Source organism: Ostrinia nubilalis, chromosome 4 (genome assembly GCF_963855985.1).
Source record: "Ostrinia nubilalis chromosome 4, ilOstNubi1.1, whole genome shotgun sequence".
In the NCBI taxonomy this organism is placed as follows: Eukaryota; Metazoa; Arthropoda; class Insecta; order Lepidoptera; family Crambidae; genus Ostrinia; species Ostrinia nubilalis.
In genome coordinates this window covers 15,669,023-15,691,309 of record NC_087091.1, presented here as the reverse complement: position 1 = coordinate 15,691,309, position 22,287 = coordinate 15,669,023, and the positions used below count along the sequence as shown (strand labels likewise).

General features: G+C 34.0%; 1 protein-coding gene across 4 annotated transcripts in view; it reads right to left on the bottom strand.

The window, feature by feature from the left end:
- LOC135071240 (methylcytosine dioxygenase TET) overlaps positions 1 to 22,287 on the bottom strand; it is a 133,444-nt gene that overhangs the window by 97,073 nt on the left and 14,084 nt on the right. For all 4 annotated transcript variants that reach the window (XM_063965023.1, XM_063965024.1, XM_063965025.1 and 1 more), the window contains exon 3: positions 15,167 to 15,307. In XM_063965023.1, the coding sequence (XP_063821093.1) occupies positions 15,167 to 15,307 (141 nt within the window). The remainder of the gene's footprint in view (positions 1 to 15,166; positions 15,308 to 22,287) is intronic.

Sequence of the window (22,287 nt, the reverse complement as noted above, 5' to 3'; positions counted from 1 at the left end):
TTGCATAATTAGATTTCGGATAAATCTGTCTTTATAACTAATGTTTTTTTACTGAGGTAGTTTTTACGACCTCTCGCGACCCCCCTATAGAGGCACAGTTTGAAAAACACTGCTCTAAACTATAGAAAATTTTCATGCCAAGTACACTAAGAAACCGATTTATTCAGAAGAAAATCCCTTACTTTCCTATCTAAAGCCTTCCTTCTAAACAAATCGCGTTAAAAATAGGACACCTAATTCTTTCCTAGCAAGTGCGTGGATCGTCCCCTCCGTGGGGAGTGCGTTCAGTAGGTTACCTGTCCCTCCGCTACCGCCTTCAGCACATTATGTATAACCTAAACCCTAGCGAGGGAACTCTTTGCTTACTCATTAATTAGGTCATTCGGAAAAAGGATGAACAAGTTTAGTGGAGAGAAATATTGCTTAAAAGTTTGTTAGTTTTTTTTTGGTAGAGCTTTTTGGTCACTGGAATATTGTACGAGTATAAGAAGTGGCTTTTAGTCGTTACCCCTAAATATAAATGCTTTTTTTTAAATATTTCGTAAACTAGTGAATTTATGCAATTTAGTAATACGCGTCTTAATGTCAAAGTTGATACGATTCTCTTTTGTTTTGATTTCAAAAGTATTTTTTCTTAAAGCAAGGTATGTTTTGTGCCAGTATCAAAAAAAGAAGTAACCTTACCATTTGACACTAAAGAGTTTTGATAGGTAAGCCAGAAAATTACAAAAAAATAAATAAAAAAAGGAATAATTCGAATTTGAAAATAGAACACCATATAACCCTGCAAAGAGGTTTATAATGCGAGGTCGGCCGTAACAAGTGCAGATTTGTAGGTTACGCGTGCAGCCCATTGCCCTGCAGCGGGGGCGGGGCATGTGCCCTATGTACACGCACACACGCGCAAATGGGGAAAACTGCGTAATTCCAACTCCTTTGACGTTTCACTAGCGCTTGGTGTAACCTATATTTTTTAAAATGTTTTTCCAGCCTGTATTTTTAACTAAACTTAGCATCTTTTTAAGTTTGATTTAAAATGTAGCGACACTTTACAAATTTAGTTACTCAGTCTTCATTTTATACGGGAAGAACAACTAGAAAATATCTACTACAACGACTTATTACATACATTCAGGCTAGTATGAACGCCGTGATAAAATCTTATCGATGATTTTAGACGACAAATGTATGGCCTTATCGCAAATCGATAAAATGGCGAGATAAACGCTTATTGCGGCGCGCATCCTAGGCCTGCATGTGACACAGATTATCTTCACGTTTCTTCATGTGATTTGTGTAAGTGATTAATTTAAAATTCATACAAATGCATAATACACATTTTTTAAAGAATATTTTACAGTAAGTGTATAAAAATTATATTCGTGATTTTACTAGGTACAAATTTAGGTAGCCTAAAACTAAAATCATACTAAAACTTCCATTCCAATTGTCTTTAGTTTTCAATTAGTTCGTAGGGCGGGGAAGCCGGGGCGGGCGGTGCGCACCGCGTGTCAGAAGGGGCTCTTGAACTGAACTGGAGTTGCGTGAGGTACATAACGAAGAATACATAACATTTATTCTAGGACCAATGGTCTGAATCTGACTTCCTACAGAGTGTATTTGGAGAGTTATGTCAGACTTTCGAAATTCTAATTCATAAAAATAAATCTTTTGCTATTTTCCTCTACAGGGTGTTAGGTAAATGGGTATATGAGCCGACACTAGCCCATGTTAACATGGTCATATAAATGGTATGGTGAAGTTAGAAAATTGATATCTTCATTTTAATTATTTTATTTTTCATACAAATCGGATTTAATAAAATTTATTTTGTATGAAAATTAAAAAATTTAAATTATGATATCAAATTTCTGACTTCACCATACCATTTATATGCCCATGTTAACATGGGCTAGTGTCGGCTCATATACCCATTTACCTAACACCCTGTATAACATAAATATTTGTAACTTTTTATTATTCGTTTCCAGTATAAAATATACAGATTTAGACACAATTTAAATTTAGACACACAGCCACTCAATGTTTTCTCGTGAAAAAAAAAAGCATAGGTAGTTATGAATACAGAAAGCATGTTTTAATCGATGGCAACTGCATATTTTCTTAAATTTTAATATTTCAAATTTCCACGATCGAATCTCTCAACGAGAAAGGCTGCATAAATTTATTTCCTTTGCGCGCACTGGTCGGTTTATTTTTTAAATCGCGCTAAAGGCCCTCGAGCCGCCTTATGCGCGAGCACGCGTTAGCTTCCCTACGCACCGTCCCATTATAACATCTAAAGGTTTAAGCTGAGTTGCACCACCTTGTTTAACCGTAACTATAGCCGTAACTGGTGTTTTTGTATGGAGTTTGAAAGATTTTTGACGTTTGTTAAAGTCAGAGTAAGATGGTGCAACCCAGCCTTAGTTTCAGGTGAGCTAGCAGTTCAATGAGTACAATGCCTGTGGTTAGAGAAGAACAACTAGTGTAGTGTTTAAAAGAAATGATGTGGTTTTATGCATATTTTTTCTTAATAAATCCAAAAATGTGACCACTAGGCCTAGGATGTGCACCGTGAGCTTTTATCGACTTAACTCGATAAACCAATACACATGTCATCTAAAATCAGCGATAAAAAATTTTCACGGCGCGTATCCTCGCCTGGGTGATGAACCTTATCAACTTAAGGTCTAATTTTAAGTTAAATCATTTTAGCCATTACCTATTTATACATGTTTGCATGTCTCTATATTTGCTTTGAAACAATTTGACAGTCAGGAAAAAAGTGCGCCCTGTTATAGAGTAACAAGATTTTATACTAAACAAATTCAACTAAACAAATATTCACCGCAATCTAATAAACGAATATTGTATCCATTTTCATACAGCCTCGTCTATAAACTAAATTATTGATGGAAGCAAATCGCGCATTTTTCATAAATGTTTATTGCAAGCGGCCGGGGTCGTAAACTGTAATAAATTACTAGATTTGGGCGTACGAAATCCAATTTTAATAGTAATAACAAAATGCATCGAGTCCAGTTTCGTGCGCATGCATGGTAAGGGTGCAAGCACGCACCCCTCACGCACTTACACTCACAGTCTCAAACTCTACGCACACATAGATGATTTCCCACGAGAAACTGTGCCGCTATTGGTCGGTCAGTTGTCCCTGTGTGCGTACCTGTGTAGAAAAGAGGTCGTATGGATAGAGTTATTTATAACTCGGTGTTCTAGGTTGTATGAATTAGTTGCGTGCATTGGGGTAGTCTTTGCTTGGTAAAAGTATTGATTTGTTGCATACGCCCGCTCCCGAGAAGCTTTCGCAACGCTCCAATTGAGATGGAATTTATCTTAGACAATTTTGTTGCGGCCATTTTCACGTGGACGTTACAAAAATTCAAATTTAATCTGTGTCAACGAATGCACCGGTTGAAACCGGTTTATTTAACCGTCTTTTTCTCGTTATTTCAATACCAGCTTTAATTCTCTATTTAAATTTTATTATCATCGGACAATAGTTCTTTTATTCTTTAGTGCCAGTTCTGTGGCGGCCATGTTGTTTGCTTTGTGCGTATCAGGATAAATAAGCATGACATTAAAATCTGTCTCAAAGACTTGATTGTGGGCACGATGTTTAAAGCTGGTGATTCTAAAATAATAAATGGCAAGATTTATTTAAAAATAGTGAAACATGCCACCTACTTATTAATACAAAAAGGTTTTCTAACGTTCCATTATTATAAAAGTTTTTAAAACGCAGTGTGTTAGGCAATGCACAGTGAAACTACACCGCTTTTATGAAAAAAGGACTAATTTCTAAAATATTGAGCCACCAGCAAAGCGCGCTTTAGAATTACAGCCACAAAGCATTATTTAAACGCGGCAGATGTTTTGTTTGCTTTAGAGAATAAAAATAAACTAAAAAGGCTTAGTTACTAAAAACGTTTTTTAAAACAGATTTGTTCTTTTTAATTATTTTACTCAGCAGATAAAGGAAAGAGAAAAACTGACTTCATAATTTTAACTTACGGAGTTTTGTTGAGCTTAAGTATGATTACTCTGACATAAAAATGCGATTGAGCAGTTTCCTGTTTGTGTTGTAATACCAAACCGAAAAACATATTATTTACGAATCTGTAGGTATGATGTTAAACACAATTTATAAATAAGTAGTCATACATTAGTGACGTAAGCGTAAACATTTTGTTTTCGCATAAATCCATTTTTCGACAGTCTTTTGCTAGTCAGATTTTATTAAATCTACATAATAGGCCTAAAGTGTTTTCATACACAACATTTTTGTTACTCATATCACAGAATACATAATAGTAGCAACAGAAATTGCACTCCTTTGTGTAGGATCAGATGCCGACATTTTAACGGTAATAATAATAATGCAAAATATCCAACGCACATGGTGCATTCGAAATCGTACCTTACTACTACGCTCACAAGAGCGCAATTTTCTTGTGTTCAGAATTAATCTACCTCACAGCTCAAGCGTCAGGGTTGTATAAGCAAAGTAAAATAAATAAAAACTTAATTTTAAGAAGCAATTATTGTATTTAAGATTGGTAAACTTTAATCTAGTGGTGTTTGTATAATCGTACCATCTCTAAAGTACCTACCTATTAATAAACTTCAGTGTTGCGATAATTCGAAATTGGAGTAAACAGTTTTAAAAGGTGTAGTGTCGGAAAATAGACACGGTGGAGTAAAGTTAATGTTTTTATTAGCTAAAATAATTTTTTTCTACAGTTTTTTGTCATAAGTATTTCAAAATTATTTAAAAAGTGTAGTTTTTTTTTAATTATTTAAATCACTGCAGTTAATTATTATTCCTAATTATTACGATTTTCCATTAAAGAAGAATAACAGTGCTGTTGGAACAATAAACCTTGATTGCGACGATGATCGACCGAGCGTGTATAGAAATACGCGTGTGCTCACAGGCGCGAGGCGGCCCTGAATGATTTGCAACTTGAAGTTGTCGCGCGCTGTAGGTAATTATCTCGGCCGGCATAGGCGAGTGACGGAGGCCTGCTCATATTTAGTAAATATTATTTACATTTATTACATAAATCTTCTCCAAGACAATGACGTATAAAAATGAATGTAAAACAGCTTGTTATGAGAAAAAAAATCAATTACCCAACGTCGAACCCTGTTATACGTAATAGCTGAGAGCCGTGCATGCAAGATGCATCATTAATAAGTCGATTCGTCCTGCCCGTTACATCAGCTGATATCACAAAAAGCTCGACTTAACATCTGCCGGCCGAGAGGCCGTGAATCATTGGCCCTTGGCGCGTGCCGCTTCGAAAAAAAGGAGAAAAAAATCAAAAGTGTAAACTCCCGCGTCCGTTATAATCGCACCGTCCCACTGTGCGCTGTAGGCGGACCCACGTGCTCCCACGGCTTCTGTTCGAAAATCAAGTTTCAAATTTTTGGCGCGGACAGTATTACTTTTTTTTCTTTTTGGTCACCAGTGACACTTTTTCAATACCAAAGAGGTTGAATAAGACGGAACAGATTTAACAAAAACCATCGTGAATATCAAATAGTTCAGAATAAACAATATCGATTTGCGACAAGGTCGACATCTCTAACTCATAAATTTAAATAAATACATTTATAAGCAAACAATACGAAAACTTTTTGGGCACAAATTATAATAAACGCTGGAAAAAAATAATGTCGCAGGTCACCGACTTCTTATAGTGATTTATAAATCTATATGAGATTGCGTTCGGTGTAATAAATTGGATTTAATTTCAAAATGGCGACGTTTCTAGGCTATTAATCTACTGGGAGAGAATTTCGTCGATTTAAGTAAATATATGAAAGACAAAAAAAGCATTAAAATGTGCGATAAAAGCTGGAGATTTATAGGAAACTTTCTCGGTAATGTTTATTGCTCGATTGTTTGTGAGATTCGAACGAAAACACTATTCCTTTTTCGAAACAATTTTGGTGTAGACATTTATTGTCTTTGTTTTTTATTTGCGATCGTACTTTCGTCTTAAGTTCATTTTAGTAACGTACTGGCCGTTAAGAAAGCATTTAGCCTTTAGAGTAACGTAGCTGGGTTATTGGCATTGACCTTTGGTCTCGTGATATTTTACCTGATGTAAATTTTTGCGCATTCTGGAAATGGATAATTTCTTCGTGAAATTTATTGCATCTACCCTTATACACGGTAATACTATCTATACAGTATTCCAACTCGGCCATATTTTTGAAATAAATGTCAACAGCCCCGCGGTACGTCACGATATGACAACATTCGATAGGGCTGCTCACCTACAGTACCCATTCTAATTACATCTGTCTACTTAAAATTTCTATCTAGTTTTGTGATTGTAATTTTTTTTTATTTAGACAAACAAAATACTTTGTGAATGGAATAGGATAAAAATGCGTGTTGTTTTGTGATTAGTAGATTTAATTAAAAAAATATACTAAAATAATTTTGAATCTACTAATCATAATGAATATTTAATGACCTGTTACTTTAATTTCAGGCGGGCGAAGTCGTAGGCCAAAGCTGGTTTAATACAATATAATTTTCATTTCAAATCAAACTGACTGAAAATGACCATTTCTGACAGATGACTAGTTTTTGACAAATTTGACCGTTTAAGACGGTCAGTCAAATTCAATCACCTTAGTCATTTTCAACACTAGGCCATCGACGTCCGTTCGGCACATTCGCGACACCCCTAACTTTTTCATCTCGACCGCGTCCCGAGATTTGAAATTCGAAGGAAAGCTCGCGTTTCGTCGGTTTATATGAAGTTACAATACTGTATGATATTATTACCGTGCCTTATAGTTTGCTTTGTCTTCTTAAAGTTACTTTATTAAAAATAGATACCAGCTTTTGCCCGTGGCTTCAATCCGTTGTCTGAAGGAAAACTCTAACGCGCGCGTGCGTCCTTGTTTCAAAAAACGGTATAAAAACTATCCTATATCCTTTCCTGGGACTCAAATTATCTCTATAGCTTCAATCAAAATCGGTTCAGTTTAGGCGTGAAATCGTAACAGATAGAGGTATTTTCGTATTTATAACATTACTAGCTTTCCGCCCGCGGCTTCACCCGCGTGGAATTTTGTCTGTCACAGAAAAACTTTATCACACGCGTCTCTGTTTCAAAAACATTTATATTTATTAGTATAGAAGTATAGATATTACTATAGATTAGTGGTTTAAATATTCCCATGCTAAATTATTGTGTCATAAATTTATAATGATACTTTGTTATTTTCCAATATAACAAGATTCCTCTACCATTGACCCAGATCGCAAGTGGCTGGTGCACGCATAGCAATCGGCCAGGCTGAAGGCGCCCTCTGCCGTGAATACATTTCATGTTCCAGTTGGCATGAGAAAAATACAGGCCTATTTATGTGCTACGGACGGAGCAATAGTGCATTTTAAATAGATAATAGTGTGTTGATTTTAATAGTTATTAAGATGATAATAAATGTTTCAAGTTTATTACCCAGAAGGAGGGTTATGTTTTCATGATTTATTTCATGACTAGCTGACCCGGTGAACTTCGTATCGTCTATATTCATTAGAAATAATGTTAGATTCTATTGGTGAAAGAATTTTTCAAATAGGTCCAGTAGTTTCGGGGCCTGTTTATTTACAAACAAACATAAAATCAAATCTTTTCCCTTTATAATATTAATGTAGATGGGCACACTTGTGAATTAATACTTTTTGAATTGTAGTTTTTAACATAACATTTAACTAATACGGTTAGCATGCTTTTAAACAAATCAGATTGAAAAATAATACATTAGAAATCAGCAAAAAAAAGTGTTTTTAAAAATAAGGATAGCTAAATAATTAAAATTCCCGCATTAAACATTTATGTCTCCTTAAAATACCCATTGAAAGATGTGTCTTACTCTTTCCTGATCCTTTTTTGTTTTAATAGACGTATTTCATTGAGGAACATTTAAATTTGAAAATTGAATACATCACTAGATGATTTTAAACTAACTGTAGCCGCGACTTCGTACGCGTGAAAATTGATTGAATATTTCCCGATTTTGCAACATTTTTTTTACTGCTTCGCCCCTATTGGCTATAGGTGATATTATAATAGCCTAAAGCCGTCCTCTATAAATAGGCTATCCTATACAAAAATATTTTTTTAAATCGGACCAGTTGGTCCTGAGATGCGTGGTCAAGAAAACAAACAAACTATTGAGCTTCATAATATTAGTTTATATTAATATTAAGTAAAGATTTCAATTATGGAAGTTCCATAACTCTTGTTCACTTTAATAACAATTTGAAAATATTTAAGTACATGTAATATCAAATGAAAAACGAAGTGTATTCGAGTCCTTTATTAAAATTCCGCTCGTAGTCGGCGGGAACTGCGGAGAAAAATGTGTGCGAAGCATGCAAGCAATAACTTTTTGGAAGTAATAAACTACACTTATTTACTCGTATACAGGGTGTAAAGGCGGATCGGGAAATACTTAAGCTAATTCAGATTACGCTGCATAGTTGAAGAGTGGAATTTTCATTTTGATTTTTTTTTCTTTTTATGCAAATTGCGATCAGCCACGACAGTGATTTTAAAGATTTTTCAATTTTTGTTCAAACGTGGTACTACGTCATGATATCCACATCCAGGAAACTTGTATTTGACATTGTAATAGCATGACATAGTAAATGTAATTTTGCATTTATTATGGCTGAAAAAGCTGAACGTAATGATATTGTAACAACCTAAATGCACCCTTTTTCAAATGCAAATAAATCATCATTATCATTTTGAATCATAAAACAGTATTTAGATACTATATTAGTTGCTCATCAAGTTACACACTGTGATACCTATCTAATTTAATTATATAATAGATGCGATTTTGCATCAAAAAATATATCAAACTTTACCTTTTCATTGAAAAGATTTACCTACTACAACTACATAAGATGCTAGTATTCAATCATGTGTCATCGTTTTTTCGACCTTATTTACTAACAAAAAAGTCCCAGTTTCCCTTCCAGCTCATATGTCGCCCACATCACGGCAGCTGCGCTTCAATCGGCGTACACGCCTACGTTTATCGCGATCCAGCCATTGTGCCCAAAGGTGCACGCTGACGTGTGATTGATTTCTTATCGTAGTACAGATGAGCTTTAGTTTTGTTTCTGGATTTAATGGAATATAATATAATATATGGCAGTTAAAGTATAAAATTGGAGCCGATTTTCTTGAAGGAGGTGCTGGTTGTATTTGACAATGAGATATACCAATGTAAAACTTCATGTAACTAAATATTCCATTTAATTTTGTTTATTCATCATCATCATTTCAGCCATAGGACGTCCAGGTCCACTGCTGAACATAGGCCTCCCCCAATGATTTCCACAATGGCCGGTTGGTGGTAATTATTTATTGTTCTGAACAAATAAATAAATAACATTAAATTTTTATTAGTAAGCTGAACACTGGAATGGAATTTAGCGTGCTACGATGGGACATAGCAGAGATTTTCAGTGTCTGTCCCATAACTAGGCTCTGGGATATACGGATCAAGAACCTGACAAAGATAACTGAGTTTCTAGCGCTGCTTTTTCTCAGCACTGGCCCATTTATTGTCCCGCAGCAGTAATAGGGTTAAAGTAATACTGTGACAGGTAAAAGCGCTTTTTAAAAGCCTATTTGCACACACATTCTAAACAATGTGACATCGACATCAATCATTCACGTTACATATTTGTATATTAATGACTTATAATTATTTAGTAAGAAATCGTTTTCAGGTGCTCTACATTTGCAATTTTATTTACCTAAGTATCAATCGTTACACCCCGTATACCGTAAGGCGAGCGATCAGGGCGGCAGATGTTGCTCTGTCCTTTTCCATTTCTACATAGGCGCGTGCGCACAGCACATGTTACTGTAACAATAGTAAAAAATACCCACCGGTGGTTAATAGCAGCTGAATAATGCTCTTTGATTTTGAAAGCAATGATAACGATTTGAAGCTTGATGCAAGATGTTTACCGATAAGCAACGACATTTTTATTCATTGTTCAAATAAGTACTTGCGCTAACGATATGGTTTCTATTCAGTCTGATATTTTTTTTAATGTTTAATGTTTAATGTAAACTTCAATACTCAACTGACAACGGATTCAAGTTAAAGCTGTGATTGGTCGAATTTTGATATTTGCATCAATCGGATCTATTCCAGAGTGTAGTTAAGAATCAGTAGATAGTACGGGCTTACGCATTTTTTTATTTTTGAAAATAAAACTTTTACCTTTTACGGCATTTTTTATGTCATGCCAGCGTCACGCTTTAAATCATAAAGATGAACAATGATAAAGATAATTCATTGCACGAAAAATCTTATATTTTAATGGTGAATTGCTATCATTCTTGAAAAAGATTCTCTTCGAATTATAATCAATTAGGAATCTTTAACTTGGGCGGTAACTGCTACTTCTACCTTTAATACACGTTATTAATCAAGGTAATTAATTACAAAATAGTGCAAAATCATAACCACAGGTGTATAACCAGCTAGCTTTCACAAAGTAGGCCTTAAATAACGGCAATTCCCCACCCCGGTGAGTTTTACGGTGCTTGTTTTAAAACTAATTTGCCCGAGTTACTTCGCAGCCGGTAACTTATAATCGTAAATTAACTTGAGCTACCTCTCTTCTTACTTTCGTTAGAAGTTCCAGGAGCGAGTCGAGCGTAGAGAAAAATATTCAGATAAGTACGAGAAGTTAGAGAAAATGATCGGTGTTTTTCTTCTTTTCGGTTTGAAAAACCCGTTTTTGTTTGTTAATTACTTAGATAGAGTCTAGTAAAACTATTTCAGTTAGTAGTGAATGTTTAAATAAGTGACGTCACTGGTAAACTATTGACATATAAAATTGATGAAATAATAGTTATTCAATGGCGCATAACAAGCAACTTTACCAATTAATTGACATAGACGGACAGAATTCTTCCATGTTATTATATACCTACACGTCATATTCTTTATGAATTTCAATAAGATAAGGTACGATTTCTTTGCGCATAATTCTACCAGTGCTCATTAAGTTGAGACGCACGATATTAATATATATGAAGAAGATAAAGTAAATAATCATAATAATAAAAAGAAATTGTCCGTTAGAGACTAGATAACATACTAATATGACAACTATGACTTATGCACATAAAATCACATCTATTACAACTACATAAGAAGCGACAGAGCTTGATCGACGTACTGAGCTTTACGAAAGCTCTGTTCGCGACATGAAACGCCGCGCACGGTATTGTAGTCTGGAACGTGAAACTCCAGATAGTTTTAAATACCTATTCCAGTCAAAACAGAGACAAAGCTCAGCAAAAATAGGTCTAATTGGCACTCCAGTCATGTCCCATACGAAATAAACCGTAGTCAAGTACTAACGACCCTTTTCGCGCTATTAATTTCAGAGCTATATTTTTATTGCAATTTTATGGTAATCCGAGTTATTGTCTTTTGTTTTCGACGTCGGATTCGTGTATAAGTGCGAATGTTTCGGTGTAAAACATGATTTATGCGGTGAAATTTTAACACTTAAATCTTTTTTGGCTTTTATACTTATTTTCTTTATCGTAGACATTAAAATTGAATTAATTAGAAGCAAAATTTAGAAGTGTGCGATTCGAAAGTATAAAATGCTTGTAATGGGATCAAATAATAGATAGTCTAAGTCTACCATGGAATCTGGCAGAAATTATGATTTGGACTCTAGAATGTTTTTGGAAAAATAAACAAAAATAACAATAATTGTAGAGAAAATGAATGTACCAAATTTTTCATCTCTATGAATCTCTTTCACACGCATTTGTTTAGCTTAATTTTATACTAGTCAATAATAAACCCACTTTCTTTTCAAATAGTGTTTCCAAAAGCTACATTTGATTCCAATTTCAACACTAATTGGTGAAGAGTTAATTAAATGAACGATTAATGAGATCAGAGTCAACTTAATCAAATCTCAGCTTCAGATATACTTAATGCAATAAGCGCCAAAGAAATGAGCTAGTTAAAAGATTAGCACTCAGAATTGAGTGCAACTTGCGGGCTGAGTGACCTTTACGTCAATCACACTTGACCGATGTGAGGAGCCACTCCGAGACGCTTCGAGACTGCATATTATGTAGTATATACCTTCGTTGGTATATAAGTGGCGAAAATTGATAGCTAGTTAAATTAGTTTGACATTGTTTTAAGCGAAAGACGATCAAATCACTGTCTTGTTTTAGAAATAACACGAAGTAATACTTTTGGAACGACATCCCCGAACTATTGACTGACATAGTGATCTATTAACGCACAGCCCAAACCACTGGACGGATCGGGCTGAAATTTGGCAAGGAGATAGATGTTTTGACGTAGGCACCCGCTAAGAAAGGATTTTACGAAACTCCACCCCTAAGGGGGTAAAACGGGATTCACGCGTACGAAGTCGCGGGTGGTTGCTAGTTAATTATATTTTTGACAAAAAGACACATAAAACCGGGAGATAAATCATATTTAAATGTTCCCACCTGGAATTAAATTCGGGACCTTGTTCTCAAGGATAGAGTTTATACGATATTCATTGAAATGCCAACGATTAACTTTGGGCATTTTAAATGCAAAAATCGAGAACGTCAGCAATAAAAAATATTTATTTCAGTCAAAAATGTTTAAAACCGCGTGTCTTATTCCGAATTAGATAAATAAATGTAGGCATAAAAAGCTCAAATGCGTGGGAAACTGAAAAATTTTAAACTTTTTTTGTTTAAAATGTCATTGTTTCATGATATTATCATGGTATCCTAGTTTGCCATTATAATGCTGGATGATCAATGACGTCACATCCAACAATAGCCTTCTTTTCACGGCAGAGCACCTCCCTCCACGTGCCACCTTATCTGCATTCTAGGTCTGTGACGCATGGACCAATGAAGTATGCGAAATACATATACAAAAGTGCAAATGTGTAGAGCGTTCAAAAGTAGCAAAGATATTTTTAACATAAAATGATTTTTCGAAGCTTTATTTAACTTTATTTTGCTGTTACACAATACTTTGATATTTAAGACTAATTATAATGAAGATAATACATATTTAAAAAACTAGGTAGTTGTGACCGCTGGGACGTGGTCTCTAAATATTTGAAGCTCGTCTTACTTTTTTTTTTACTTTAAGGACTTATTACTTCATCATTTGTTTTAAAAAGTGGTGAAAAATTATAAAAAAGTCCAAATATTTTACCGTACTATACCGTGTAGGTATAAGATAGCATTCGTGTAACATCAATAGATTATCATAATATCTGACTGCCATTTATTGCAATATTTCCAATCTGAAGTAAGCAAACGAGAACAAAATGGCGCTAATATATTCTGTCGTATAAATTAATGCAAATGGCACATACATAAAAGCAATACGGGGTATTTGCGTCATTCACGGATCGATCCGAGATTTTTTCACATACACACCATAACGAATTCGACCGATGTATATGTGATAAAACATGGGGCGAATGAAAATGAAAGGAATTCGCGAATTGATAACCGATCGAACACGTGATAGGTAAATTTACAGTCATTGAACAAAACAACCCTTGAACGTCCTTAATAAATATTACTTCAAATGCTAATTACAAATTAACACCTTTTTTATCTCCATCAGTCGGAATCTCTTAGTAGTTGAAATAGAAATGCTATATTTAATTCAATAAATGTCTGTCCAATAACTCGACTACATGGTTCTTAAGTGTCCAATGTCTGTATAATGTATTATTTATTAAAACCTTCGAGGATACACGTTAGTTTCATGTGAAGTTACAACAGATTAACCATTATCACCATTATCAATTTTTCTATGGTGTAGGCTATGACAAACAAGGGACTATCAAGACAAACGAATATAGGTGACAGTTTAACTCTGAAGTCTTTCTTGGTCTTTATTTGTAAGTTGTTACTTCGCTCCGTGAAGCGATTACGAAATCGAATCAGTTACTAAGGCTGGGTTACACCATCTTACTTTAACTTTGACAAACGTCAAAAATCTGTCAAACTCCATACAAAAAGCACCGGTTATCGTCAAAGTTACGGTCAAAGTTAGCCTAAATGAAATTTTGCCTGGTGTCTATAAGAACAATAACTTTAACCGATAGTGTCTAATAAAACTTAAGCGGTTCGAAGACTTCACGTGTCCTGAAGGTTGTATGTTTCTCAAAAACATAATTTGCAATATCCTAATCAAATGGAAATAAATAAAATTTTATTTTTAAAAATAATGCATGGCACGTATTTTAGTAGCTCTTTTGAAAGTACTTACCGTTAATATTATAAAAAAGACATAAATATAGATGAACTTTAATGAATTAAAATCATGTTTTTAAATTGACCAGTTGCAAAATAAGTGTTAGTACCATCTGCAATTTATAATTATAAATTAGAACAATGTTGCATTAAACTAGTATCGATTAGTACTTCTATTAAACTTAACAAGCTTATTTGCAGATGTTGCTTTATCGATAAGGATTAAGTACCTACGATACTTGGAAGTACCTATGTACAGTTGTACACTAATACCACTAATACAGTTGGTTTATTGTCAATCATCCTATTACTCTTTAAAATAATGTAAATGACGAGAGTTGGCAGGAGTTATATCAGACTTTACTACAAAAGTTCGTTCAGTCCAGGATTAAAATCATACTTGTTAGTCGCGATAGAGATAGAGTTATCTCTCATTTCCACCACTGCAACTGCAGTTAGGATCTACAGTTTGTTCTTCAAGAAACCCAACTAGTAAAAGTTGAGTAGATAGTCCCAGCATATAATTACTGTTATCATAAAATGTATCTCATTCATCATCATTATCAGGTCGTTTACCCAGAGGCAAATTGAAGATTTAACCTACACTCCTCACGCTAACAAGATAAAAACTTAGTAAAACAATATTATAAAGCGACAATAACCCAATGGTGTCGGCCGAATGGAGATCCAAGGAACATAGAGTCCGAATCGAACCCCGCCACGCCACTGTAGTGTACCACTCGTAACACGGGCATATTAAAATGTAACTTGCGAGGGGTTTATGTTTAATATTCTTAAAAAAACTGCTAACTAACCTTCTTCTCAGTCAGCTTCTCGCACCGGCGCTGCTTGCAGATTTGGTGCGACTTGTCGTTGCGGCACGGCGCGCAGTCGCCGCAGTTGTCTTTGCGCTGGCAGCCGATGCATTCGCCGCAGCGCTTCCGCTTCTTCTTCGTCTGTGGTTAGAAGTGAAGCGTTATTAGGGAAGTTTCATTGCAAAAAATATTTGAATGGGTAAATATCATAATCTGTGAGAGATTCTTGCACTTAAAAGTTGTCATACAGCCTTTTCGTCAAGTCTTCGAGCGGTTTCAGAGACTAAACACTAAGGCTGGGTTCCACCATCTTGCTTTGACTTTGAGAAACGTCAAAAATCTGTGAAACTCTATGATACAAAAAACAACCGGTGTTTTTTTATAGTTACGGTAAAAGTAAGTTGGTGTAACTCAGCCTAAAAAGCTTTTATTTGACATACAGTTTACGAGAACAAATTTTTAACTAAATTACGTCATTAATTTATACGTTCTTTACTACATAAAGCAGTTCCAATAAAAATGGCAAGTTATCTAAACTGTCTTGTTAATATTCCGGAGCTTTTTGCCTTGGTAAGGAGCTTTTGCGTTTAATGAAATAATGGATCATATTCGTCTCGACATCGCCTAGACAACTACGTTAGGGAGCTTTGAACTTCTAGCGTTTCCGACGTCATGTACGTTCTTTGTACTGAATCTATTGTGTGCTACGGAAAAGCTTAGACATAAGCTTTCGCGATAAAAAGAATTTCGGAGAAAATTTTCAGAAAACTTTTTTGGAATTTACTTTGTAAGACTACGATTGGAAAGCTTTTATATTATACTTCGGAAAACATATATTTTTTCGACGCATTTTTAAGTGAAAGTATGCATATTGCGGGTGTTTTTATATGTTACATGTAATTGTATTATACATATTTTTTGCAAGCAGCCATGCCACCGTTATCAGTTTTCATTATTATTTTATCAAGTTAAATTAAATGCAATTTAGCAATTGTTGCAAAAAATACGAACGGCTAACTGTTCCAATTGGCATATCGGACGATCTCGCTCGCGTGTCCCGGCATTAGTTGGGCCGTTATTACGAACCGATTCCTGGATATTATGACCCTTATTTGCGTTAGCATAAAAGTTAGATTGGGAAAGTGGGTCTGAACAAAAATGGCCGCAATTATATGCCAGACAATTCGGGTGCATTCTGCACTCGTTTGAATGACCGTCTCGCTTTGCGCGGGCGCACTCAATCGAAGCGCTCTGGACTTTTGGCAAATGTATGACCCATTTTAGGTTGGAAGGACAAAACTGCATGTTAAAGTTATTAGTGTCATTATTCTTCATTATGGGTTACCTACGAGTACTCTGAATACAAAAAGCAGCGATATTTTTTTACATTTAGGTAAAATAATGTTTCAAACTAAAGTTTTATGTTGTAAGTTTAATAACATTGATAGTTTAAATATTATTATGATAAAACGTTTTTTTTAATATAGATTCCTTTAATTTTATTGTGATTATGATAGATTAGGCATGCAGTTATAATTTATTGTGATTAACATGACTTTAGTCATATTTTATGATACTAAACGAAAATCTAATTCGATCAGCACATCGATGCTCAACTTTATTCTTCAAAAAAGTGCAACAGCTGTGTAGCGGGAAGAAAAAGACCGCCATTTTGTGGATGATCGTGAAAGCTCGACAATCTCCGGCGCCGGTCGGCTCTCGGATTATTTCCTCTAACAGCTGACGGCTCTATTTTTTAATCCGTTTTTTGTTTAACAAACCTTTTTTTCTTTTTGTAATCATTTGTACTTCAAGTTCAATGTATTGTGCGGAATAAAAATGCAATCAAAGTTACATTCTCACAGAAAATAATAGCAAGAAGTGTGTTCGTGTTACTTTTATTATTTTACTAGCTGACCCGGCGAACTTTGTTCCGCCTTAATGGCAATAAATAAGCAGACTTTTTTTTTAATTTCGAACGGGATAAAAAGTATCCTATGTCCTTCTCCTGGCTCTAAACTACCTCCCTGACAATTTTCAGCTAAATCGGTTCAGCCGTTCTTGAGTTATAAGTGGAATAACGACTTTCTTTTATATACAGTGTGAGTCGCGTTAAAGTGTACATATGAAAATAGATGAAACTAGACCTATTTTTATCGACAAAAAAGAGGTCAAAAAATTTTTGAGATTTTTTTTTAATTTTTATAGAATTTTTTTTCTTGCAATTACTTATTGTAAAGAAAACGTATTAACTTTTAAACTAAGCGGTATATCCCGATAAAATAAAAACAGTAATAATGCTAATAAACAGGCGATACTATAAAAATACATAAAATACACAAAAAAGGCCAACAAATAATAAAAAATGATACTTTTTCAAAAAAATCTGCTTTTAAATTCGTGGATTTTTGGTTATTTGATAAATTTCTCCAAAAATGCCCCTATAACAGGTGGTTTTTATTACTTTGTATTATTCTCCATCGTATTATCTTTGTAAAACCAAAAATCGCATGTCTCTATCCCTATCACAACATTTGCTATGAGCGTTTGAACAAAGGCCTGCCACAACATTATTCTCCGCCTGCAGGTAGAGAAAATTTTAATTTTAACTAAAATGCTTATTATACTTCGAAATCTTTTGTTTTTATTTCAATTTAACTTGTCTTTATCTAAATTACAAATCTAGAGCCATTTTCAGTTTCGTTGTTAACGAAGCGTTGAATAGCGCGCCCGGAGAGGCTTAGTTCAAACGATCATTGCAAATGTTGTGATAGGGATAGAGACATGCGATTTTTGGTTTTACGAAGGTAATACGATAGAGAATAATACAAAGTAGTAAAAACCACCGGTTATAGGGGCATTTTTTGGAGAAATTTATCAAATAACCAAAAAAACACGAATTTAAAAGCAGATTTTTTTCAAAAAGTATCATTTTTTGTTATTTGTTGGCCTTTTTTGTGTATTTTATGTATTTTTTTAGTATTGCCTGTTATTTAGCATTATTACTGTTTTTATTTTATCAGGATATACCGCTTAGTTTCAAAGTTATTACGTTTTCTTTACAATAAGTAATTGGAAGAAAAAAAATTCAATAAAAAATTAAAAAAAAATCTCAAAAATTTTTTGACCTCTTTTTTGTCGATAAAAATAGGTCTAGTTTCATCTATTTTCATATGTACACTTTAACGTGACTCACACTGTATATAGATTAGTAATACGTTTTCTATTAAATAAATACATTTTGCCGTCATATTAAAAAACTTAAACTAAAGTTACTGGCCAATTTATCTACAAGTATTTTTCTTTTCTTGATACATGAGAATGTTAACTAAACTTTTTACTGCGCCTTCATTAAAGTTCCAATTTATCTTAGGTTACTTTGTAAGCTTCAAGTTTAATTAATTGGCGCACACGGTAGGTGTTATTTACAGTAATAGATACGTGAAAAGTGGGTTTTTATTAAGTTGCATGTTAAATAAGGACAGAAATAGCGGTCCTAATCGCGTGGTATCCGGTCAAGCAGATGGTGCTTTTTTATCTAATCGGGTAAATATCAAGAATGTTCTTAATTTAGAATTATAAGCATGTGTCTAAAGAATAAATGAGATGACGATGTTGACAAAACACTTATTTTTTATGGCGGAGTCTTTATACATAGTCATGTTTAATAGTATCATTTAATTTTGCCACTACTTAATAAACTAAGTAAGCATCTTAAACTCCGGGACAAAGTTATCATTTGTTCCATGTGAGATTTGAACCCACAACCGCACTTTATTGTGGTTCAATAAGTCAACGTATTATTCTCGTATAGTAATAAAAAACACATCCACACTTGTATAAGTCTGTTATTTCTTAGAACACAATGGTTTTCCCGCCTTTGAGTCATTCGGTAATGAGTAGAAAGATAAGTGGGTGATAAAGCAAAATAGACTCTATTTTTATAGGCATTAAGTTTCTTTCGCATAGGATATTTGTAAAAGCCTTAAGTGAACGAACTAGTTATTTCGTGGATAAAGTGATATATGACAGTTTTGTTTTTCTCTGAATTAGGGAAATAGCTGCTGTATAGATATTTTGAATTTGAATTTGAATTCGTGAAGCGTTGATGTCTAATGTATTAAACAATGAAAATACCTTATTATTGTTTTGTACCGGGCCTAAATATAGCTAAAACATTTTCATTTTACAACAGGAACTTAGAATTTCAACATCGAGACAATTTTAGAACTCTGGGTCGGTCAATTAAAAATTAAAAACCAACACCTGTGAATACGTAAAAGGGATTTTTTTTGCTTACATTTGCAAAGATATTTGTATAATTTTTAATGTTGGAAGACATCGTTTAAATAAAGACTGGTAAAATCATAAACAAACATGAATGTTTATAGGCTTCATTATTTTATGGCTAAAGCAAAAACACAGAGGACATTTTCCAAAGCAAGATCAGATAGACCAATTGAGAAACGGCTCAATTTAATTAAAACAATTTCATTGGAATACATCAAGCTGGTTAATTGAAATATTAACACCGCTATACGGGTGTTGGCTGTATTAATTACCGAAAACGAACCTGCGTTACATTGTTAACGTTATATTCTTAGAACGTCGCCTGACCCCTTCAATTTGACTTTGTTTTAGTTGGAAATCGCAATTTTTAAACTTTCGCGTGTATGTAATGAGTGCATTGATGTAATCTCGATTTGTACAATACAGACTACACACTTTTGTTGCAATATCGCATTTCTTACAACAACATAAGAGCTACAGTGTTTACCTTGATATGCCGTCGCCTGTACTCTCGAAGAACGGAGCTTTTATTATGTTTTATGCTGTATGCTAAATTCAGTAATTATAAGGCTCAGATCATGCGTTTATTCCCTTTCAAAGTTTTGTAAATTGAAAAACTAAAATATTATCTGTAATGCAGACTTTATAGAAACCCTTTTTCAGCTACTAGCGTTACAACAGATCCTAATTGCTGATTTGGAACACCTCGCATTCCAACTTTATAACATTTTCGTTTTTAATTTCTTAATAATTATAACTTTTTGCTTTATACCGAAGCTCTGAGTAAAAAGCTTACTTTATTAAGCTTTTAACATTAAGAACCTTAATAAAACTAAGACAACGGTAAATATTGCCGTTAATTAGAAAATAATTTACTATATTTCTCTCAAAAGGTTAATTTAATTTATTATTAGTAATGCATCTAGATATTTTTTCCTTCTAACGTCTTGCCATTAAAAGTAATTTAAATCTATCTGTTAATGTTTTTTATCACTGAGTTCGCACTGATCCATCACTGGATAACAATCTGGATAGTCATAGCACCTGCTTTTACGAAGATGGGCTTTTAAAACCTCGTAAGAATGCTACGTGCCATTTAGATCTTTATTTCTATCAAACAGCAATATATACTATCAGGGGGAGTGTAGATATTAGCCAACCATAGTAGCACAAATGTTGATTTAATAATGTAAGCTTTTTCTTTAAGTCGTTAATATAGCCATTTCATAAAGTTAATAGCTGAGTTGTATGTTCCGAAATTACAGACAATAGTGACTGAGTTTCTTGCGCTGCTTCTTCTCAGCACTGGCCCATTTATTGTCCTGAAGCAGTGGTAGGGTTAATACTGGGACGTGTAAAAGTGCTTTATTTAAGCCTATTTACAGAAATAAATGAGTTTTTTAATGAGTTTTTTTTTAATTGGTAAAATTAGTGGAAAACTAGTAATGTATTTTTTTAAATACGGTCATCTAGTTGATTAGTTTTTCATGAAAAAAAAAGCCTCGGAACTTCCAAACATACGAGTAATCTGTTAACATTTCTCAGTTTTTTTAAAGATAATGTTCAATGAGAGCCAGAAAAATAAGATAACAAAGGTTACAAAGAAGGATCTATATCGTAAGATCTAGCTCAGACTAAGGCTGGGTTGCATCATCTTACTTTAACTTTGACAAACGTCAAAAATCTGTCAAACTCGATACAAAAAACACCGGTTATCGTCATAGTTACCGTCAAAGTTAGGTTAGTCAAAGGTAGGCAGCACACGACTGAAAAGCTTAAAAGCTGTATGAACTATTTTCTTAACTAGCCGATAGCAACTCAAATAATGGCTACTTCATGAATATCAGTCATAATGAGTGATTAACTATCCTCATGATCGATTAAAGGCTGACGACACGCGGTACCCCGAGGTAACTGGTTGCAACTGGTTCTACGCGTTTGTACAGTCGGTGACAGATATGGCAGAACATGCAACATTTCCTGCTAAAATGCTTTTGAGCATAAAAAGTTTTGAAAACTAATCGTTTAGAATAGATGATACTTCTATGAAAAGTGATAATCGTTCGTTCGTTCATTTGTTTCAGCCAAATGACGTCCACTGCTGGACAAAGGCCTCCCCTAAGGATTTCCCTAACGACCGGTCTTACGCTGCTCGCATCCAGGTTCTTCCAGCGACCTTCACCAGATCGTCACTAGGTGGGAAGTGGTAAATTTTATTAATAATACTACTATTAATGTTTAAAATAATAGCCACATACTCTATTGCGATACCACTCAGGTAACTAAGTTTTTAAGCTCCTGTATATTATGTAATTTACACCATTGTCACTTAGTAAGCAATAAATATTTTGAATTTGAATTTTTGAATTTGATTTAGTGTACAAATATTGTAACAAAATGCAAGTGAGTCTGTTGGCCGAATTTTGGTTTTTATGTAAGATTTGCATTTCATTTAAACACAATTTCGTGCTACGCCTTGAACTTTAAGTAGATTTCAAATTTTAGTAAAAAATTGTAATTGAATTTTCTGTTGAAAGTCTAAGTTCCTGCTGAAATATTAATGAATTTACAAAGTAAAGAGAATAATGAATAAAATAATAACGGAAGCTTATTTCTAAAGCCGACTGTGCCCAATAAATAAAATTATAAGCAATTTAACGCTACACTAGTTGGAAAAATATTCAGTGAGACCCTAATCAGGACATCTTGATTAATCAACGGTGATCTATAATAAGCCGCCGGCATTTGTCATAATGTCATCAGTTAAGTGCGCGTTTAAGTGTTATCTAGCTACTGAGTTTAGATAGAAAAATAATATAAATAAAGGAGCC